The sequence below is a fragment of the Melitaea cinxia genome, chromosome 4 (genome assembly GCF_905220565.1).
Source record: "Melitaea cinxia chromosome 4, ilMelCinx1.1, whole genome shotgun sequence".
NCBI lineage: Eukaryota > Metazoa > Arthropoda > Insecta > Lepidoptera > Nymphalidae > Melitaea > Melitaea cinxia.
In genome coordinates this window covers 11,629,310-11,650,618 of record NC_059397.1, presented here as the reverse complement: position 1 = coordinate 11,650,618, position 21,309 = coordinate 11,629,310, and the positions used below count along the sequence as shown (strand labels likewise).

The following is a 21,309-nucleotide window of genomic DNA, read 5'->3' as shown; positions in this document are numbered from 1 at the left end:
ACTTCTGAAAAGTAGCCTATGAGAGAGATCTTTTTTCACCGAGAATATGATTATAATACCGTGTACCTAATGTATTCTATACATACATACATACATATAATCACGCCTCTTTCCCGTAGGGGTAGGCAGAGACCACTTCTTTCCACTTGCTACGATCCTTACATACTTGTTTCGCTTCATCCACTTTCATTATTCCCTTCATACATGCTCGTCGGTTTAGGGTACTTTTGACCTGGCCTTTTTTCAAGACGTCCCCGATTTGGTCTTGAAATGTCCGCCTAGGTCTACCCCTTCCAACACTTCCACTCACACTCGCCTTATACACTTTTTTCGTCAGTCGTTCTTCATTCATTCTCTCGACATGACCAAACCATCTCAGCATACCTTTCTCAATTTTTGTCACTACATCTTCTTTCAGACCACACCGTTTCTTTATCTCACTATTTCTCATCCTGTCACTCAGTTTAACTCCTATCATGCTTCTTAACGCTCTCATCTCAACTGCATTTATTCTGCTTTCATGTCTCTTCTGCCATACCCAACTTTCACTTCCGTACATGAGTGTCGGAAGCAACACCCCCTCATGCACAGCCAAACGAGCCTTTTTAGACACCTTCCGACTGCTCATAAAGGAGTTCAAAGCTCCGTTCACCATGTTTCCTGCATTCACTCTTCTTTCAATATCACTCTCACACTTTCCATCTCTTGTAAACTTCGAACCCAGATACACAAACTCATTCACCTGTTCAATTTGTTCATCTCCAATCACGATATTACAGTCTGTCACTACCTCATCTCTTTCAAACACCATCACTTTCGTCTTCTTTACATTCATCTTCATTCCCTTTCTAACAAAAGCTCCACTCATAGCAGTTACCATCTCCTGCAACTCCTCGGCCGAGGACGCAAGTAATACTTGGTCATCAGCATAGAGAAGACATTTGACGAGTAACTCACCCATTCTCAACCCACTTTCATTCTCTTTTAACTCTGTCAAGCAATTGTCCATGAACACGTTAAACAGCCACGGTGACGCTACACATCCCTGTCTAACACCTTTTTCGATATTAAACCATTCAGTGTATGCCCCGTTTATCCTCACACAAGCACTAGAATCCCTATAAAGAGATTGTAGTGCTCGCATGAGTGCGCCGCTCACACCGTACACGGACAATGCTGACCACAATTCATTCCTCACCACTCTATCATAGGCCTTTTCCAGATCCACGAACGCGCAATAGACCTTTTTGTTTTTTGCTAAAAACTTTTCGGCTATGCACCGCAAGGAAAAGACCTGATCCGTACATCCCATTCCCTTTCTAAATCCCGCTTGTGCATCCCATACTTTTTCATCTGTTTCATTCACAACCCTTTCAATCAACACTTTCGCATACAATTTACCGACGACGCTGAGAAGGCTTATACCGCGGTAATTTATGCAGTCCTGCCGTGACCCTTTTCCCTTATACAACGGCACGATTACGGCTTTGCACCAGTCTTCCGGTACTTGCCCATTTCGCCAGCACAAATTGAAAAGGCAGTACAGCTGGCTAGCCACTATACCCTGTCCAGCCCTCAGCATCTCGACGGTGATCCTGTCATACCCTGCAGCCTTACCTAATCTCATACTTTTCAACGCTTTCACTATTTCATCCATGCTTATCTCACTTTCATCGACATTTATACTACTCTCAATGGAAGGTGCCGGATGTTGTACCTGCACTTCCTCTCTTTCAAACACACTGTATTATATGTTATGTATTCTATCTCCAAAACAATTTGTGTTTCTTTCTTTATCGTGGCATTTTCGTTTCATCGAGTGTCGTATCACAACAACTAAAGAAGTTTTACTTCAAAAATAATGTTATAATGAAAGTTAATACAGTGCGTTTGGCCTACTAATACATTTTTACTCAGGCTTTTTTATACAATAAAGGTGGCAAACAAGCGTACGGTTCGCCTGATAGGAGCGGAGTATTGCAAGCACGTTGCTGACTTCTAACTCGTTACCCCCTCCGAAATCTGGATACCTTACGCATCACAGGGACACAACGCTACTATTCTAAAAGCAAATATTTTTTAGCTGTGATCTTCCGTACATATAAAACATTGGGGTAATATAGTAGTAGGTGATCGAACTTGCTTGTTACCTAAATGTTTTTTGTCGTTTACAAAGTAAGTAGGTATAGGATATTTGATTTCTCTGCCAACAACATTCACACGTTGGCGTGTTAATTAGTTCTTTGTTAGTTTTATTTATGTTGTTCTTACTTTCTTTTAGTTAAACTAAAATATGGAATACTTAATATCGATTATTCTGTTTCATCAATAAAATGAAGCATTTTGTGGTATATTCATATTTACCTATAATAAAATTGTAACCGGTTGATGTCTGTAGGTAGGTAGGTACATGAGATATGTTTAAGTAAAACGAATTTTAAGTTTTTGTCGAAACGAGAATAATAGAAACAATCAACAATAGCAAGAGCCTCATTTATTCTTTCATTATCCGCCGCATGAAATAAACGTATAGTTCTACACGAAGGCAAGCTTTTTGAAAATACAATTTTTCAAATTGACATGAAGCGCAAGGTGATCATTATCCTCCTCCGCTAGTGAAAGAGTACAAGAGCAAACAGTAATCCATATCAGTAAATAAATTAAGAAGCCTACCGTTATTATTACGTATTTTTAACCGACTTCCAAAAAAGGAGGAGGTTCTCAATTCGACTGTATTTTACTACCATTACTGTTATTTTTTTTTATGTATGTTACATCAGAACTTTTGACCGTGTGGACCGATTTCGAGAAAGGTGGTGTGTGTCAATTGGTCCCATTTAAATTTATTTGAGATCTAACAACTACTTTTCGAGTTATATCTAATAATGCATTTTTACTTGACGCTTTTTTTGTCGACCTACGTTGTATTATACCGCATAACTTTTTACTGGATGTACCGATTTTGATAATTCTTTTTTGTTGGAAAGGAGATATCCCTAGTTTAGTAGCATGATAAGCAAACCAGGATCTGATGATGGGATCCCAGAGAAATGGAGGGAAACTCTTAAAAATCCGCAATAACTTTTTACTGGGTGTACCGATTTTAATAATTTTTAATTTATTCGAAAGCTGATGTTTGTCATGTGGCGACATATAAATTTTATTGCGACCTAATAACTACTTTTTGAGTAATCTTTGATAACGCGTTACTTGACTATTTTTTCGTCGATCTATTGTGATCGTTGTATTACTCGTCGATGTAATTGAAGTCGGTTTTTTTTTCGTTTGCGAGCAAACACAATTATATTAAATTGTTTTAAATTTGAAAAATTTAGAAAGTTCGACAAGCTATATGCAAATTTATGCCCTTCACCCACCTTACTTAAGGGTGAATTTCCGTCCATATCAATCCATTGAGCTGATGGGATATTAAAACTACTACCTACTGTAAAAATACATATAATAAAAATGTAAATTTAATATGTTTGTGCACGCTAATCTCAGAAACTGCTAATACGATTTAGATGCGGGTTTCACTAATATATTGTGGTAAGCTTCACTTAACATTTAGTGTTTGTTTCATGTCAATCGGTTCATAAATAAAAAAGTTATGCCAATTTAAATAATCACGTTGAACATATAAATACCCAAACGACGGTGTTTATAACCCAAAATAAACCAAAAGATATATCCAAAAAACGTCCACGTGGACGTAGTTGTGGGCACAGCTAGTCTGTAATATAAGTAGATATAGGTAATATGCTGCGATTCAATGAAAAACCGTGTTTGACCTAGGACATAGATACATTAGTGTGGGCATCAGGGCAAAAAGGCGCGCACGTCGCTGTAATCAATACGTCGCTCTACTTTCAGCGACCTTCCATATCGTAGGGACCCCATCTTTGCCTGCGCCGCGATGTCCGCCTATGCAATTAGGCACATTATTTAATTAAACCAGCTCTTCATTATTTGAATTTTTTGTTAGTTTTACCAATGTAGAGCTTTATACTAGTTTATATTAATTTTTTTTAGAAAGAATATTGTGTAAAATCAATATATTTTTTAATGATATAACTAAATATGATAGTGTTCATTTTACATTGATTAGAATACATTAAATATTGTCTATTGGAAGTTTTTAGTGAGTTAATGGTGACTTCATCACATTCACAATGTGAGCGCAGGATATTTCCATATGATTTTCGCTGGGAGCGATCGTCCAAAAGGGGGTGAAGAGGGTACGGTGGAAGCGGAGGCTTGATATTGACCTAGATGTTCATTCAGAGTTCGGTCGATGCGAAACTTGACATCTGCGCGTTCCTGCGTTTAATGTTTTTCGATTTTATGTACATTTAATTCAGCAATGACTTTATTTGTTTTCCTTTTTGTAATATAAATGGGGTCTTGATACTATATAGTGCTCATGTCATTGCTATGCGATAAATGATATCATATAAGTAACGCACTATCCATCAATTCTTAAACTCGGGAGTGTAATGTGATGTTAAGTGTTTAGTGCCAGTACGATCAGCGCCCAAGTGTCTCTCGATAAAATGATATTGCGATTTTCATTCAAATAGTTACTTTAATTAAAATAACATGAAGCCGGAAAAGCGAACACCAATACCCGCAGTAACTGAAAACATACCTGCAATGGAAATAAAATATTCGGATGTGAGTATTGACTAATTGATTCATTTAACTACAAATATTATAAGTTTATAACAAGGATCATAGATTTATTTTATAAAACTTCCATAATATATTATCATAGCTTTTAAATAAATGGAGTCGTGATTTGTAATATTAAATTAATATAAATGGTATCGGATATAAGATAATTTACGATGTATCGTAACAGTGCAAGGAAGAAATGACAACGGAAACGGTGACTGAGGAAACAGAACCTGAACGCGGGAATTGGACGGGACGTTTCGACTTCCTATTATCACTTCTAGGATATAGCGTTGGATTAGGCAATGTCTGGCGATTTCCATATCTCTGTTACAATAACGGTGGAGGTAGGTCAAATAGCGTACTTTAGCACTAATTTTATTAAGCATTAGTGTTTTAGCAAGCTAATTTTATAATTACGTACGTATGATATTTTGGTATCATGGAGCAGTGATAGGTAATTCTTTATTTGTCGGCGTGCTTTTAAAAATACATTTGCGCTTAGAAAGTTCCTGATAAGGTAAGTATATTATTAGAGTGATATAAGGATCTCGAAGATCAGTATCATACATACTCTTAGATTAATTGTAGCTTCTTCATTCAAAAATATAATATTAAAGAATTAATATAAATATTTTGCTATCTAAGCTAAGCGCATTAAAACAAGTTAAAATCCGAGCAAATAAAAAACTTGATATTAACTTCCTTGAAAATATTGTTGGAAAGAAAACGATGTTGTCGTGTATTTTAGTCATTTTCAATTATGCGGGTGGTAAACAAGCGTTGAGATGAGTCTTAAGAAATAATAAGCCACTCTAGCATGTTATCGCTAATGAGTTCGTAAGGCACACTTGCGTCGTAATTATACTTCAATAGTTTGGGTCTCCAGCAATGGACTGCAATAGGCTGAACTGACTGACTGACTGACTGAGGTTGTGTCTCTTATAATGGAGTTCAAATCATTCAGTAATTTAGGTACATACCTATTAGTACGTGTTTATACACGTTCAAAAATAAAATTAGTCTAAATCACTTCAACCGCCCGAGAAGAGTTCGGTGGTATATATCATAGATATATTAAGTGTATTAAAATTATGCCAAATTTAAATTTCGTTTCAGGTGCATTTTTAATTCCGTTTACGGTGATGCTTGTGATTGCGGGTCTTCCGCTTATGTTTATGGAATTATCGTTTGGCCAATACGCTGCTCTAGGACCCGTCGCAGTTTATAATAGATTCTGTCCTCTCTTCCGAGGATTGGGTTATGGAATGGTCATAGTATCCTGCATAGTAATGTTGTATTATAATCTCATCATCGCCTGGACAATTTACTATATGGTCGTATCATTCGCGAGTATATTTTATCAACTCCCCTGGCAAAACTGTGACGCCGACTGGAGTACTAAATGTAAGTTTGCATTTTTATAAAACGAAAGTTTATATAACTACTTAAATTGATTAGGTTTTAATAAAATTCGTGAAATCGAAATAACAAGGTATTAAAAATATTATTCTAGTCTGCTACTCATACGAAGAGGCAGACAGGTGTCAGGCACAAAACGGCACATATTACTTACGAGAATGTCTGAATCAAAGTTACGCTACCCTTCACGACTATGTATCAAAGGCTGAAAAGGCTCTACGTCGACCTCCCGCTGAAGAATATTTTACGTAAGTTTTATAATAGGTACTAAGGATTATCTAGTAGATATGATAAATATTTTAAATTTGAATTGATGTCAATGGTTATTTTTTAAACCTTTTTTGATTTTTTCAGTAATCAAGTGCTGGGATTATCGTCTGGAATTGAAGAAACAGGTCAAATTCGTTTGGGCATGGCTGGTTGTTTATTTGCCGCCTGGCTTATTGTGTTTCTCTGTTTATGCAAAGGTGTTCAATCATCAGGAAAGGTTTGTAAATAGCTGTTATTGGTGTAATGGCTATGAAACATGTCATAAATAAGACATATTTCGAAGATTTACAGGTGGTATTCTCACTACATTACTTATTAGAAAATAAAATGTGGCAATCAGATTATCAAAAAAAATATTTTGGATCGATCGATGGGTATCGAGTGAGGTATCTATCGAAGTTAGTAAAATCAATAATTTTAAGGTGTTTATTCACTTCTTCCTTCTACCACATAATTCAAAAATGCGCTGGTTTAGCAATTCTAATAACTTTTAGCTATTTGTTCAAATAATTTTTACGATTCTTATCAATTGAATAAGTGTTTTTTATGTACTTGCTTTAAATTATATATTTGCTAATACAAATATATATGGCTATGCTATTATATAATATTTATTTATTAATTCATTTAACATTAACACCAACAGGACATACATTAACAAGAACAGAAAAAGAATGAATTTTTACAAAAATGACAAAAAATGATGTTGCCTTAATTATAGACGTTACACACGATTTGCAAAAAGAAAATAGACGCACAATATACAAAGTTATATATAACAAATTCATATTAAATTAAATCACCGAAAAAAATTCTACTATATAAATCATAAAATTATAACACAATTAAATTTAACATAAAAATTTATCACAATATATTGAAAAATTTATAAGGAATTCCAAGGACATTAATTAATAATCACAATATCACTTTACAAAGCAACATTCATTCATACACATAATAGATAATAACAATAAAAATCATCATCATACTTAATCATATAGCATAAATGAACCACGATACAAACATCATAATCAAGAAACATTATAATAATAAAAATTTAGCAAATTGTACTGAAATTTAAAAAGATTGCCTAAAAAATATCGATATCCGCTTTTATGTTTTTTTGTTGATCATTAGGAGTTGCACAAAAACCATTTCTCTGTGTTAGACGTTCCTTAACACCGGCCCTCACGTGAGCGTGTAGGTGTTTCAACAAAAGGTGTAAAAGCTGACGGATATTTAATTGAGCCAGTAAGTTGGAACAGTCACTGGCGTCATTCATTAATTTGTGCAAGAGTGTAAGATCAAAAAGTCGTCTCCGACTCGAAAGTGACTGGAGTTGAAAGTACTCAAGCCTATCCTCATAGTGTCCAAAATTTTTAACAACCCTATTTTCGTACGAGAGGTCCCAAATAAATCTCTTTTGGATTATTTCTATTCTCTGCTAATAAACATTAAAGTGTAAAATTCCAAACAACGCTGCAGTATTCTACTTCGTACCAAGGCCGAGTAAATAATTATTTTATTGTGAGAATCCTTGAATTGCTTACAATTACGCAAGAGGAAGCCAAGTTCCCTAAAACCACTGCTGACAATGTTATCAACATGAATATTGAAACGGAGTTTATTATCAAGTGTCCTAGATCACGTATGTAAGAGACTTCCGACAGTGCACTACTACCAATAAAATACGTTCTCGCGATTGATGTTTTTTTCCTGGAATATCTTATAACACGACATTTATCAATGTTCAAAATCATCCCGTTATGACGACACCATAGAATCAAGCTATTCAAATCCACTTGGAGTAATTCAGCATCAAAATTTGTGATAATATTTATGTATATTATTAAACAGATGGATCAGAAATATTCCGTATCTTTTTTTTTTTTCTTTATTTCCACTACACAGTATTAGATAGTGTATTTTCAACTGTGAAAGAGAAGGTTTAAACATTAATCTAAAATGGTGTTCCACTTCGCGTTAGATAATTTACAGGCGCTAGCAAGTTACCTTCAAGCAACCTTCGATTTTTTTTCTTCCCCATGAGTGTATGATACGAACTTCAACAATAAATTTAGCACTTAGACTCGTAGTACGTAATGTTAGTAAGTGATAAAAACTACGACTGCCTGTTATGAATTCAGTTTATTATTACTTTTTCGCGCGTTAAAAAAATAATCGAGAGAGAAATTAAATTTCTAACGCGACGAACTAAGAAAATAAAAAACTAACTTTAATTCAATAAAAGGACAATAAAATCAAAAATAACAGATTGAAATTAATTTTTTAAAAAGTATCAAGCACACTCTTGTAGTTTAAATAAGATGACAAATTTTTGATACGAAAATTAAAATTACGAACACACAACTTGTCTGAATATTTAACAAATAAAATGTAATAAAAAAAAAACTATAGCACCTAGCTTATATTAGCCTAGGTTACAAAAGGTCACTTAGCCGATCATGCTCCGAAGCACCACGTGGCACCGCCCGTAGCAACACATTGCATCACGTGGTTAAGCTCACGCAGATCCGCACGATTTCTAGCAACGTAAAATAAGAGTCGCCGACTGTCACAGCGTCGAAAAATGGAGGCAGGACGAACTGGCTCGTAGTTGCAATTCAATGACTTCTTCCCTAGGAAGCTGGTCCCTTGGGATACGGTACCGTATTCTTTAATACCGGACGCACCATCACAACCGGAAATTTTGGGGTCCTAGCGGAAATCTTAACAAAATGACTCGCCATGTAGTCACACCAGAAGCATCTGGCACCGTCCGTGACCGCCTCGCCAAGGACCCTGGAAGGTCACACCAGAATGTGAGCCTTTCCGTAGCCAACCCCCAATGTCTCTGGGTTGATACGGAAACGGCCCACTAGAGACAAGGCACAACAAAACATCTTACAAAATTAAACAAATAAAACGTCTTGAAACAATTTCAAATAAGTAGTACAATCACGACACAATCAACATACTTAATCACAATTAAAACAAGAACTTAATCTACGTTAGTAGCTTAATGACTCACCCAACAAAACGCACCCTGAACCTGGCCGTGGCTGGAGAGGAAGGAAAAGAAGGAGCCACTCGCCATAAGCGCTTATATACTGATGAGCTAAACCATACTCACCAGATCCCCACCTATGGCCTCATAAGCAAAACCACACGTCACAAGGACCGCGCTAATATACGACAAGCAAGTAGAAAAGAGCAATTACGCCACCAAAATAAATCAGTAACATGATATATGTTACAACTTGTTGTTTGCAGGTGGTATACTTTACGGCGCTATTTCCATACGTTGTACTTGTAATACTATTCATTCGGGGAGTAAGTTTGCCAGGAGCGTCAACGGGAATCTTATTTTATTTAACGCCAGATTTTAGCCAACTTGCTAACGCTCAGGTATTTGTACTGTTATCTTACAATTGTGCCCACGTTGTTCAAAATTAATTAAGGAAAGTATAAAATACTATTAAAATAAAAACTTTCAGGTGTGGGGTGATGCTGCAGTCCAAATATTTTTTGCCCTGAGTCCAGCTTGGGGAGGTCTGATAACACTGTCGTCCTACAACAAGTTTTCAAATAACTGCTACATGTAAGTGTTGGTTTACTATTATTATATTTCACACAATCTTAATAAATTTATATAAAGATTTTATTGATAAGAAAATAAGTAACGTTATGTTTCTTTTTCAGTGATTCATTAATAGTGGCTGTGTCAAACATAGCAACATCATTTTTTGCTGGCTTGGTTATATTCTCTGTGATAGGATTTTTGGCTCATGAGTTGCACGTAAGCGTAGATCGAGTAGTAGATCAAGGAGCAGGCCTAGCGTTTATAGTCTATCCTGAAGTCGTAACTAGACTACCAGTCTCACCACTTTGGTCAATTTTGTTCTTCGTTATGCTTTTAACTTTAGGACTTGACTCTCAGGTACGCTTTAAAACTATTTACTTAAAATGTTTCAAATGATGGCGAAGACCTGCATTGTTATATTTTTTTTAGTTTGCCTTAATGGAAACTGTAACAACTGCTATATTGGATCGATTTCCTAATTTTCGTCAAAAGAAAGTTTGGGTTGTACTAACGGTAGCCATATTTGGTTACATTGGTGGTTTGATTTTTACGACTAATGTAAGTTTTTATCGACATAAAATGATATTTTTCGAAAAATAATTTTCAAAGCACACATTGTTTATTGTTTTTGTGTTGTAGAGTGGAATGTATTGGTTACAACTTATGGACAAATATGCGGCAAATTGGTCGGTCCTCATTATTGCTATCGGTGAATGCATTCTAATAGCCTGGATTTACGGTGCAGAAAAGTTTTGCCGAGACATACAGACGATGATCGGGAGGCAATCAAAACTTTGGGTTTTGTTTTGGAGTGCTATGTGGCGAGTCATCACCCCAGCTGCTCTAGTGGTAACTAAAATCACTTACATTACTAAAAAGAATAACTAGCACACAGTTTTAGAATATGTCAGTAATCATTTCGATATTTTCAGTTTATTTTGGTATTTAATTGGATCGAGTACAAACCTGCATCGTATGGACAATATGTGTACCCTATGTGGGCTGATGCTGTTGGCTGGATAGTTGGAGTTTTACCAATTGTGGTAGTAGTTCTTATGGCAATTGATAAGATTTGCAATGGACCTGATGACCTGACGATTATGGAGGTGGGTGTATTTTTTGACAAACACTTCAGACATAACGAAGGAAATTAATCTATGTTTTTAATGCAATGAGTTTGGTTATATTCAAATACTTTTGCTGGAACAGGTACTTTTAGGTGTACTTTTAGGAACAGATGCTCTATACCTATTATCGTCTCTAAATTGATGTTTTTCAAGTCGGTTGATTTCTGTCAGATTCAACAATACAACAAACTCGACACAGGGTTAAATATAAACGGAAACGAAACTTTCAAATCATAATGTGTTTTCACAAAGAAAGGAAGCGGCGAGGATGTCATGTTATGATAATAAAATATCATCTGCATTAAGAAGTTTCTATTTTGTAAGCATACTAAAAAAAATCTCTATTTATTTTGCTTTTAAAATAATATTATTTTAAACAATCAGAGCGATTTATTTTTTAAGCTTTACACATTCTGTTGCGTCAATGAGTAGCGTATTGGTAGGTTCATAAGCAGTGGCATAATGCTGACGAATGTCTTGTGTCACGCTTACCCTTTGTTTTATTCTGAAACTCGAGCTATCTCCATAACAAGTTTCATTACAATCAGTTCATAGTAAAATGGATGTATGTTACATTCATCCAACCCCAACACTGTTAAAAATTTATTTTGTATTTTTACAAAAAATGTGTTGGAAGTAATTACGCACCACTATTTAGTAATTTCAAAATTCAGTTTTGTAAATTGACTATCCTATTTAATGTAATTCAATCTAAGAAAATTACAACATATTTGTTGAAATTTACTAAACTTTTCCTGAAAATATTTGAATATTTGCATTTGTACAAATTCGACACATGGTTAAAATATTTGGAAATTTGTATTTGTTCGTTGTGTGGCTACGGTAAATAATATAGCGACCCCCTCTCTCCCCGTGGGTGTCGTAAGAGGCGACTAAGGGATAACACATTTCCACTTCCACCTTGGAACTTAAAAAGCCGACAGATGGTGGGATAACCATCCAACTGCTGGTTTTGAAATACACAGACCGAAGACGGGCAGCAGCATTTTCGGTGCGACAATGCCAGCCCTGCGGTCACCAACCCGCCCGCCCAGCGTGGTGACTATGGGCAAAACACATGAGTTCATCAATTTGTAGAGGCCTATGTCCAGTAGTGGACTGTGATAGGCTGAAATGATGATTTGTACAAATATTTCTTTCCGGTTTGGATATCTGTCCTTGTGGGTCTCCCCACCGTGCCTCGGAGAGCACGTTAAGCCGTCGGTCTGGTTGTTATCATTTACAACCGATAGCGGTCGTTACTCATAGTATATATACCCTATATATCCCCCACCCCGCATTGGAGCAAAATGTGATATAAAATCTCAGCAATAAGTTTCGTGAAGTTCCTACGCTTATTTAAAAAATAAAAATATTCGATAAAATAACAATTCACAATGTAAGTATACAATCGAAAATTGAATAATACAAAAAAAGTATTAAATTTTCCAAGTCTTCATTGTAATTCATATTACAAATTGTTTCGTGAATATACAAAAAAAAATATTAAATAAAATTACAAAAAATGTTTGCAAAAATAAGACACCACACACATTTAAAAAAAATTATTGGTCAAATTACTATTCACAATATAATTTCACAATCGAAATTTGAATATTACAAAGAAAATTACTAAAGTTACAATGACTCCATTGTAATTTATATTACAACTTTGTTTTGCAATTTTACAAAAAAATCTGGTAAACCAAATTACAAACAATATTTGTAAATTTCAAAGTTTTTAATGAAATTCAAAAATTACAATACAAGTAGGATTTTTACATGAAGATCGTAAAATTACAACACATGCTACTAAGTTTCCTGACATCTTTTGAAAATTTACTAGAATTATCTTATAATTTCGCAGTGGTAAACATCGATTTGTAATTTTACCCAACCTTTGTTTTGTAAAAATGATTGTAATAGGTATAGATCATCACAAATGGATATAGGAATTACACGTCTACAACTCTTTTATTAAGATCAAAAACGTAAGCGTTTCGGATACTTTACAGTAACCATGGTCAGGGGTGGACTTGCAGTTGGGAATGTAAAAAACCTAATAAACCGCAATAAATTCCGAAAAAGTTGTGTCATTATAATAGGTTAAATTCGTGTAAACAATAGAAAAAAATTTTTTGTTAAAATATTGTTTAGAAAGCCCGCGTTCTTGCTCGTCCGACGGAGGAGTGGGGCCCGGCGTCGGGGTCGGTGTGCAGTGCACTGCGCATGGAGACCGAGTTGTCGCCGCCCGTGCTGCTGCTCCACGGCCGGCACGTGCTCCGCGAGCGCGGCGCATGACCCCCGCACGCTCATCCGCTTATTGCCATGCGGAAGGTGAGTTGATAGTTCATAGCATCTATCTATAAAAATAAAGCCCTATTGATTCGCTTCATCTTTTTAAAAAAACTTCTCTAACTTTGTAGAAGGTAAAATGAAAATTTAAGGAAATTGCGCATACAATTTGAAAATTACAAGAAAAGTTAACGACCATTTAAATTCGCTCGTATGCTGCCAGTTCATGCGTTTGACAGTTCGCGTGCCGAAATATTATAGTTGACAGGACAATGTCTGTCAAGTCAGCTACCTAGCTTTAATAAAACAAAATGTGGATAGATAAAAATGAATCCCTAAATTCTTGTTTCACCGGTTGTCGTTTAGAATATCTAACTATATAATAGCATAAACTTTATACGTAACCTTTAAAACATGCACAAAATGTGTTGCTCTAAGCGCAATACTCGAGAACGACTGAACCGGCTAATAGATATAAATAAAAATTTGTAGAGATAAAAATTAAGAAAATTTCCGAATTGTAAGGCAATGTAACTATTATTTAAACTTTAATTCTTTGACATTTCGGAAAACAAGACAGCGCAGTATTATATAATATAATAATATTTCATTATATTTTAATAGCACTTATTAAATATAATAATGAATTTATTTATCACTAGCTATGCTCGCGACTTCGTCCGGAAACAGTGACTTTACATGTTCAACGTGATTATTTAAATTGGCATAACTTTTTTATTTATAAACCGATTGATATGAAACAAGCACTAAATGTTGAGTAAAACTTACCACAATATAATAGTGAAAACCGCATCCAAATCGGATAAGCCGTTTCTGAGATTAGCGTGCACAAACACACAGACAAGCAGACAAAAATTCTTACAATCATTTTTTGGGTGCTATTTGCGTTGATAAAGGTCCTAATAATATTTTTTCTCATAAATATTAAATGTATAGAGAGTGACCCGTTACATTTTATTATACCTATGTATTGATGATTATAAGCGTATCGTCCCGACACCGTATGAGTGTTATTTATTTAAATAATTGTGTTTGCTCGCAAATGAAAAAAAACCGACTTCAATTACATCGACGAGTAATACAACGTAGATCGACGAAAAAATAGTCAAGTAACTGCGCGTTATCAAAGATTACTCAAAAAGTAGTTATCAGATCTCAATAAAATTAATATGTGACCACATGACAAACATCAGCTTTCGATTAAATTAAAAATTATTAAAATCGGTACACCCAGTAAAAAGTCATTGCGGATTTTCAAGAAGTTCCCTCGATTTCTCTGGGATCCCATCATCAGATCCCGGTTTCCTTATCATGGTACTAAACTTGGGGTATCTCCTTTCCAAACAAAATAAGAATTATCAACATCGGTACATCCAGTAGAAAGTTATGCGGTATAATACAACGTAGGTCGACGAAAAAAGCGTCAAGTAAAAACGCATTATTAGATATAGCTCGAAAAGTAGTTGTTAGATCTCAAATAAATTTAAATGGGACCAATTGGCACACACAACCTTTCGATTAAAGGAAAATTTGTCGAAATCGCTCCACCCAGTCAAAAGTTCTGATGTAACATACATAAAAAAAAGTACAGTCGAATTGAGAACCTCCTCCTTTTTTGGAAGTCGGTTAAAAAGAATCAGCCCACCTGTATAGGCTACTGAAGAAATACGAGTATATCAAATGAATGACCTTTCATACTACGATAAAATTTATTAATGCGCATCAGTATACTGATATTTATTTGATTACCAATACATTAATTTGATTTATAATTTTTTTTCTGGAAAAGACAATATTAAATATTATATTTGTTATATAATTTTATACTATTTATAATAATATGTTTTACCTATACAAACTTAAAACATTAATACTGAATGCTAAGATCTGCGAAATCTTACAAATACCTATATCCTTTCTAACATATACAATAGTAATGAAATAAGACTATGAGTTCATGAGTTACAACTATGAACACGTACCTATTTACTTTGGGTATACATACATATATATTTCATTTGAGACATGCATGTTTTATACACCCCCGGCACGACACGAATAAAGAAAGAGCGCTCAAAAGCTCATTGTCAGTCTTATCTAATACTATTAAACCAGCAATTCTCGTATACATACATATAATCTGAATCTCGGAAACGGCTCTGGGGGATAGCTGGGATTCATTTTTAGAAAATGTCGTTTTATCCCTGTTTTTAGGCAACGAAAAAATGGCTGCAATATCTTTAGAATACGAAGGTAAATTTCGCAACCGTTAATAAAGTTGTTTTAGCAAAGGCGGGAAATTGGCCGGGCGGGATCGACGTCTGGATCGATGTCTCTAGATCGATTATTTTTTCCTTTTTTTCCTAATGGCACTCATGATTTTTTATTTAAATAACCAGTTCATATTTTTTATTATTATGTCGGTAAAATTGGAAAATATTATTCATATTTTATCAATATAAATATATAGTAATTCGTATTTAAATATGATTTCCAAAAAACACGATTTACTAAAAAATACCGAGCTTAGCTCGGTCACCTAGGTACTTAGGCTTAATATGAAGCAGTGCAGTAGGTAAAGTAATGCTATTTTTCAGCTTAAAACGATATTTTTATTCACATTTATTCTTTAAAACTTATTAAAATTGTTTAAAGTAATTAATAAACATATGTATTTAAAGGTATCGTGTTTATGTTACAGACATCTCATGACGGCATTGACGCAACTTCTATTACTAGTGGCATTGAAAATGAAATAAAGAAAGCAGGGGCAAACTTCAGTAAAATGAAAAAATCCTCCATTAAAAGAAAAGTTCAAAATTTTAGCCATGAGTCTGACGAAGGTATAATAGAACCACTATTGCAAATAGAGAAAGAAAAAGCCGAAATCGTTAATAAAAGTGCCAAGTTCTTATTAAATAAATCTAAGATTGATTCCTCCTATGAAAGAGTTAACAAAAGTTCAGATAATTTTGCTTTATCGGGAAGCACCTTATCAACGCCTCCTAGTAAAGTAATCAGTGCTACTTTGAAAGACAGTCAATCATCAACTTCATACATATGTGGAACTGCACCTATGCATAATCATATGAACACTAACGTTTTTAGTACATACGATGTTTCAAAAGGCATACCTGCACCTAAAAATCAAATACTTGTAGAAATAGATGGGTGTAAACCGGGGAATTATAATCCAAGTCCATTAATTTTCACAACTGCAAAAATTCACACAGACAGTAAATCAAAATTAATGGAACCGGTACAAACAACACCAGTCCCAATATTATCAACGATTGAAGGTAATGTTGTAAAAACATTAACTAATAACAGTGAGCGTCATGTAAACAGCTTGCCAACAAAATCTGTCGATCAAATTATAACTAATAAAACTAGTAAACTTGATACGAACGAATTACAATCGGATAAAGGAAAAGCACATATTTCAACAACAGTAACTACTGTTTCTTCTAAAAAGGACGATATAAGTTTAAAAGAGGTAACTAATCTAAATGAATGTAAAAATAAAAATGTAAAAGATGCACCTGAGACGCGTATAAGCCAAAACACAGGTATAACAACAACAGGTATAACAAAGAATAATACCAAAAGTATGTTGCCAACTACAAAAAATTCTAGTAATTTAACGACTCCTAAAAATATGAAAGATGTTGCCGATAGTTTGGCTAATAATAAATTAAGTACTGATTCAGCACCTGTTAGCACAAATTCATCTACAGAAACATCAATATCCTATAAAAATCAAACGACACTGAGTGAAATGTCACTATTACCTGATAAAAATAAAAGTACTGCGCTTATAGCTAGTGACAATGAAGCCCTAAAGTCTAACGTGCAGCCTGTTGATTTGCTAATGGAAGATAATAAATCTATATATTTAAAACAAACGAAGGAATCACATTGTGATGACAATGTAACGTCAGCAAGCAAAATTAGCCCACTTCCTGGCAAATTAACAAATGATGAAATGACTAGGGCCGTAAAATTAAAAGAATCAATAGTAGACGATAAAAGAGATGATACAAATACATTCAAGACACCAATTGCTAGTGCTAGTAAAAAATTACAACGTCAGAAAAACGCTGCAGTAAATGAAATAAATGAAACAAATAATATTTTCAGCTCGTTCTCAGTTGAAAAAAGTAGCATTGCTCAAGAGTTTGATAAGAAATTTATAACAAATAATGAGAAAGTTTCTTCCTGCAAAGGCGATTATAAAAGGGACGGTACTTACTCTTCTGAGAAATTTTCTACTGGTACAAAATCGAGCCCGATAAATGAAACACGGCCAACTACAACGCCATCGCTACCAAAATCTATAGATGAAGCAAGTTCAAAGTCGAAAGTAAAATTGACTACTGAGGTGACACACGTAAGCCCTGTGACCTTTACTACTTTTGAAGATGTTACCAAAACTCAAACTAAATCTTCAATAGTGTCGACGACACCTAGCACAAAAAATAATACAAATATAACTTCTGTGGTTACCATAAAATCACAATCATCTTCGAAAGCCTGTACCGGTAACACGTCAGTAATGGAAACATTCAGTAAACCTGATAAATCAAGTAATGATACTGTGGTCCCTACGACTAGTAAATACATTTCATCAGTTAAATGTGATAGTACAACTGCTTCTACAACTCTTCCTTTGTATATTGTTTCTACATCTAAAACAAAAATAGGTTCAACGTTGACTACTGATACTTTAAAAAATACCACGAAATCTTCATCTCAACAACCTTTTGCTGAAATAGTTTATACATCAACTGAAACCGAAAAAACGACTCAGGCCACGAAACTAAGAGACGGATCTACGTTGATTACATCTTCTTCAAGTTCTGCTAACCATTCTAATTTCACTCAACAAACAAAAACGAAAACTGACACTTGTTTCAAAGATGGTAGAGTTTAACATAAAATGTATGCCGCTGGAATTGGTCCGTTACGTTTCTTTTAAGTGGTACTTATAAATTTTTAAAAATAGCAGCAGCATGTACAGCTATAGGCAAAAATATAGATACTCACAATTGCTCAAAAGTATGTTTTCGTCATGGACCTCAAAAGCAAAACTAGCAATATAAATATACACAAAGATAACGAAATATCCGGATCGAAATAATTTTTCATCACTTATCACACACACACACACACATATATATTATTATTATTTTTTCATATCTTATTAATCTCAATATTATTTGTCCGTCGACGTTATTTGTCCGCGATGGACTTCTAAACTACACAACTTGAATGATAGGCTATATTTTATTTCAATATAAATAATTATTATATTCACAAAAAACCATAAATAATAAGGCGGTACGAAGTTCGCCAGGTCATCTAGTATTGTAATAATAAGTCAAATAAGTCTAGCCATTTATTTTAGATGTGTGATTGAATACATTTCTATACATTTTTGCCTCCAACTTGTACTTTAAGATACGTTTAAGAATTGTAATTATTTTTAAACAACTCAATTATCTTACGAAATGTAGCAGGCCTTTAAATCCTTACTATCCATAGATTGTTATGCGTAGTTGTATGTATTTAGACTTCTTTGTGGGCGGGAAATGTTTTTGATAAAAAGCAAAATAGGACAATGTCAATAGATTTATCAATTACTATGTAATTATTTGTCGTAAGCCCGACTGTGGTAGAACAGACTTTGTGTTTAATAACACAATAAAAAGTTTAAAGATCATGTGACGTCAGTACTCAGTTCGATTAAAATAACATTGTAATAGTTTAACTATTACTTTTTAATATTCAGATTTTTTTATACCAATATTCAACATGAATTTTGAATAACTTTTAAATGTGCCTACATGAAAACATAATAATATTTTACAGCATGGCGGGTCGTAGTCGGGTAAATAAAATAGGCACTTTGCTTACGTGTAGTAGGAATCTTCTTGAACGGTAGAAACTGTTGACTCATTATACTATAACTATTATTTGCTCATTGAATAAATGTAAGGAATTGAATAGAAATATTTTTTTTTGTCATTTAATTGCAGCTCAAAATAACTGACATCAATTCTAATCAGTATTTAAAGAGTCGTTTATATTAAAAGAGTTGTTTGCTTATTTATGTTGGTTTAATACTTTTAAACCCTCAAAATAAGCTTTAGTGGTGCTAAGATATAAACTAATATTTTTCATAGACAATATTATATTTTTATGATACAGTTTAAAGATGAATTATTTCATCTCATATAAAGTCAATTTGAACCTACCTTGTTTAACAATTCACATTACCTATCAATTTTATTTCTTCAATCTGTCTCTACCTATTCTGTTCTTAATTATTGGAGAAAAGAGAAAATTAAAAGTCACAGGGTAGTAACAGATAATACGATAAATCTTCATTGTATGATGAAAAAGATTTTAGAAATAAGTTAAGCCTTTAATGGAGTTATATACTTTTATTGTTACGAAATTGTACGAGTAAGTAACGATATTTATATTTTTTATAGGCACGTAAGTGTATTCAAAACAATTATTTACGTTTTATTGAATAAAATCCTGAAACTTTATATTAATAAGTAACAAAAATGCAATAGGTAAATCCCGCTTAGTATTCAGTAACATGGAACATATAAGATTCTGATACTTTTTTAATAATATGATCCGGTCCACAAATATGGTATTCCAAGTGTGTTATAGTTGCTGATTAGTAGAAAGTCGTTGGCATCAGGATGTGTAGTTTTGGTAATCTACTAATTGAATTTTGTCATGAGGATTAAGTAAAAGCGTCTTAATGACACAAAAATTTATGAAATATTAGCTAATTTCTACTTAATTCAACGTCTATATACATTTATTAAAAGCTAACAAATATTTTAAGATTAAGTAAAATCGACAATATCTTAAGTTTTTATGCAATTTTACTTAAAACCTAAAAACAACAACTGTTAGATAATAGATTACCTAACAGTTGTTGTTTAATATATAATATATACGAAAATACCTCTCTTGCATTGCGCTTTTAAATAGCCATCTTTATTTTTTTAAAAAGAGTATTTGTTTAAAAGGCATTTAAATGTGGACTGGAATTTGACGGCCGTCTAAATATGCGTATTGTGCAGTTCTGGAGGATTATGAGTAGAAAGAGAAAGGGTAGAATAATATATCATATTAAACAGTTACTAAATTAGTTTTTCCAGATTATTATAAAATATCATAAACATAACCGTAGTTACGTACAAGGTACCGTAATAAGCGGATATTACTTTTACCAACAGCATATAAAGGAAATTGTTATAAAAATTATTAGATTCTATAGTCCGTTTAAAAATAAAATTATCAGGCTCAAATTTTTATGTAGTGCATATTATAGGAGATGTACGAGTACGTCCAGTTATGGTATCATTAATTCATCCGTCTTCATTCCGTAAATCTTTTTTTTTTACATTATTACTTATAATTGAATTAGTAATCGCTCAATAATCAAAATATTTAGAAACTATACTTTATCTTGTTTACTAATATATGTACGTATTTAGACACGATACACGGTGAGGCATATGTACATGCCTACTAAGTGTAAGTAATTTACGTAGTCTAAATTATTTACCTTCATTGTAAAATAATTATTTATTTATTGATTATTAATATAATCCTTCTATTTTTTGTTGTTTACGAGTAATAAAATAGTTCTGTACTAGACTGAATGATCCTAACTTTTAACTTAATATTGTTACATTTTCTATTTTTACTTTAACTTTGATATTTTTAAATTTACTGTAAATTTTATTGTTCGGGGATAAAGTTAAAGTAATTATTAAATTATGATCTAGATAATACATTGTCAGGCACAATAAACTTTTATATAAAACGTATTTGTAAAACGTATTTATGATGAACATTTTAAGTATCTACTTTTTATCTTAT

The 21,309-nt window shown here is 33.5% G+C and overlaps 2 protein-coding genes across 2 annotated transcripts; both read left to right on the top strand.

Moving 5' to 3' along the window:
• Positions 1-4,599: 4,599 nt before the first annotated feature.
• On the top strand, positions 4,600-16,181 carry LOC123670389 (sodium- and chloride-dependent glycine transporter 1-like). Its single transcript, XM_045603887.1, has 13 exons — positions 4,600-4,674; positions 4,862-5,021; positions 5,794-6,081; positions 6,191-6,344; positions 6,451-6,583; positions 9,643-9,777; positions 9,867-9,970; positions 10,072-10,309; positions 10,382-10,510; positions 10,592-10,801; positions 10,885-11,058; positions 13,237-13,416; positions 16,097-16,181. Exons 1-12 carry the CDS (start codon positions 4,600-4,602, stop codon positions 13,378-13,380), a joined length of 1,944 nt encoding a protein of 647 aa, XP_045459843.1. The 3' UTR covers positions 13,381-13,416; positions 16,097-16,181.
• On the top strand, positions 15,621-18,328 carry LOC123670388. The gene is made up of 2 exons (XM_045603884.1): positions 15,621-15,648; positions 16,077-18,328. Exons 1-2 carry the CDS (start codon positions 15,621-15,623, stop codon positions 18,326-18,328), a joined length of 2,280 nt encoding a protein of 759 aa, XP_045459840.1.
• Positions 18,329-21,309: the final 2,981 nt, after the last annotated feature.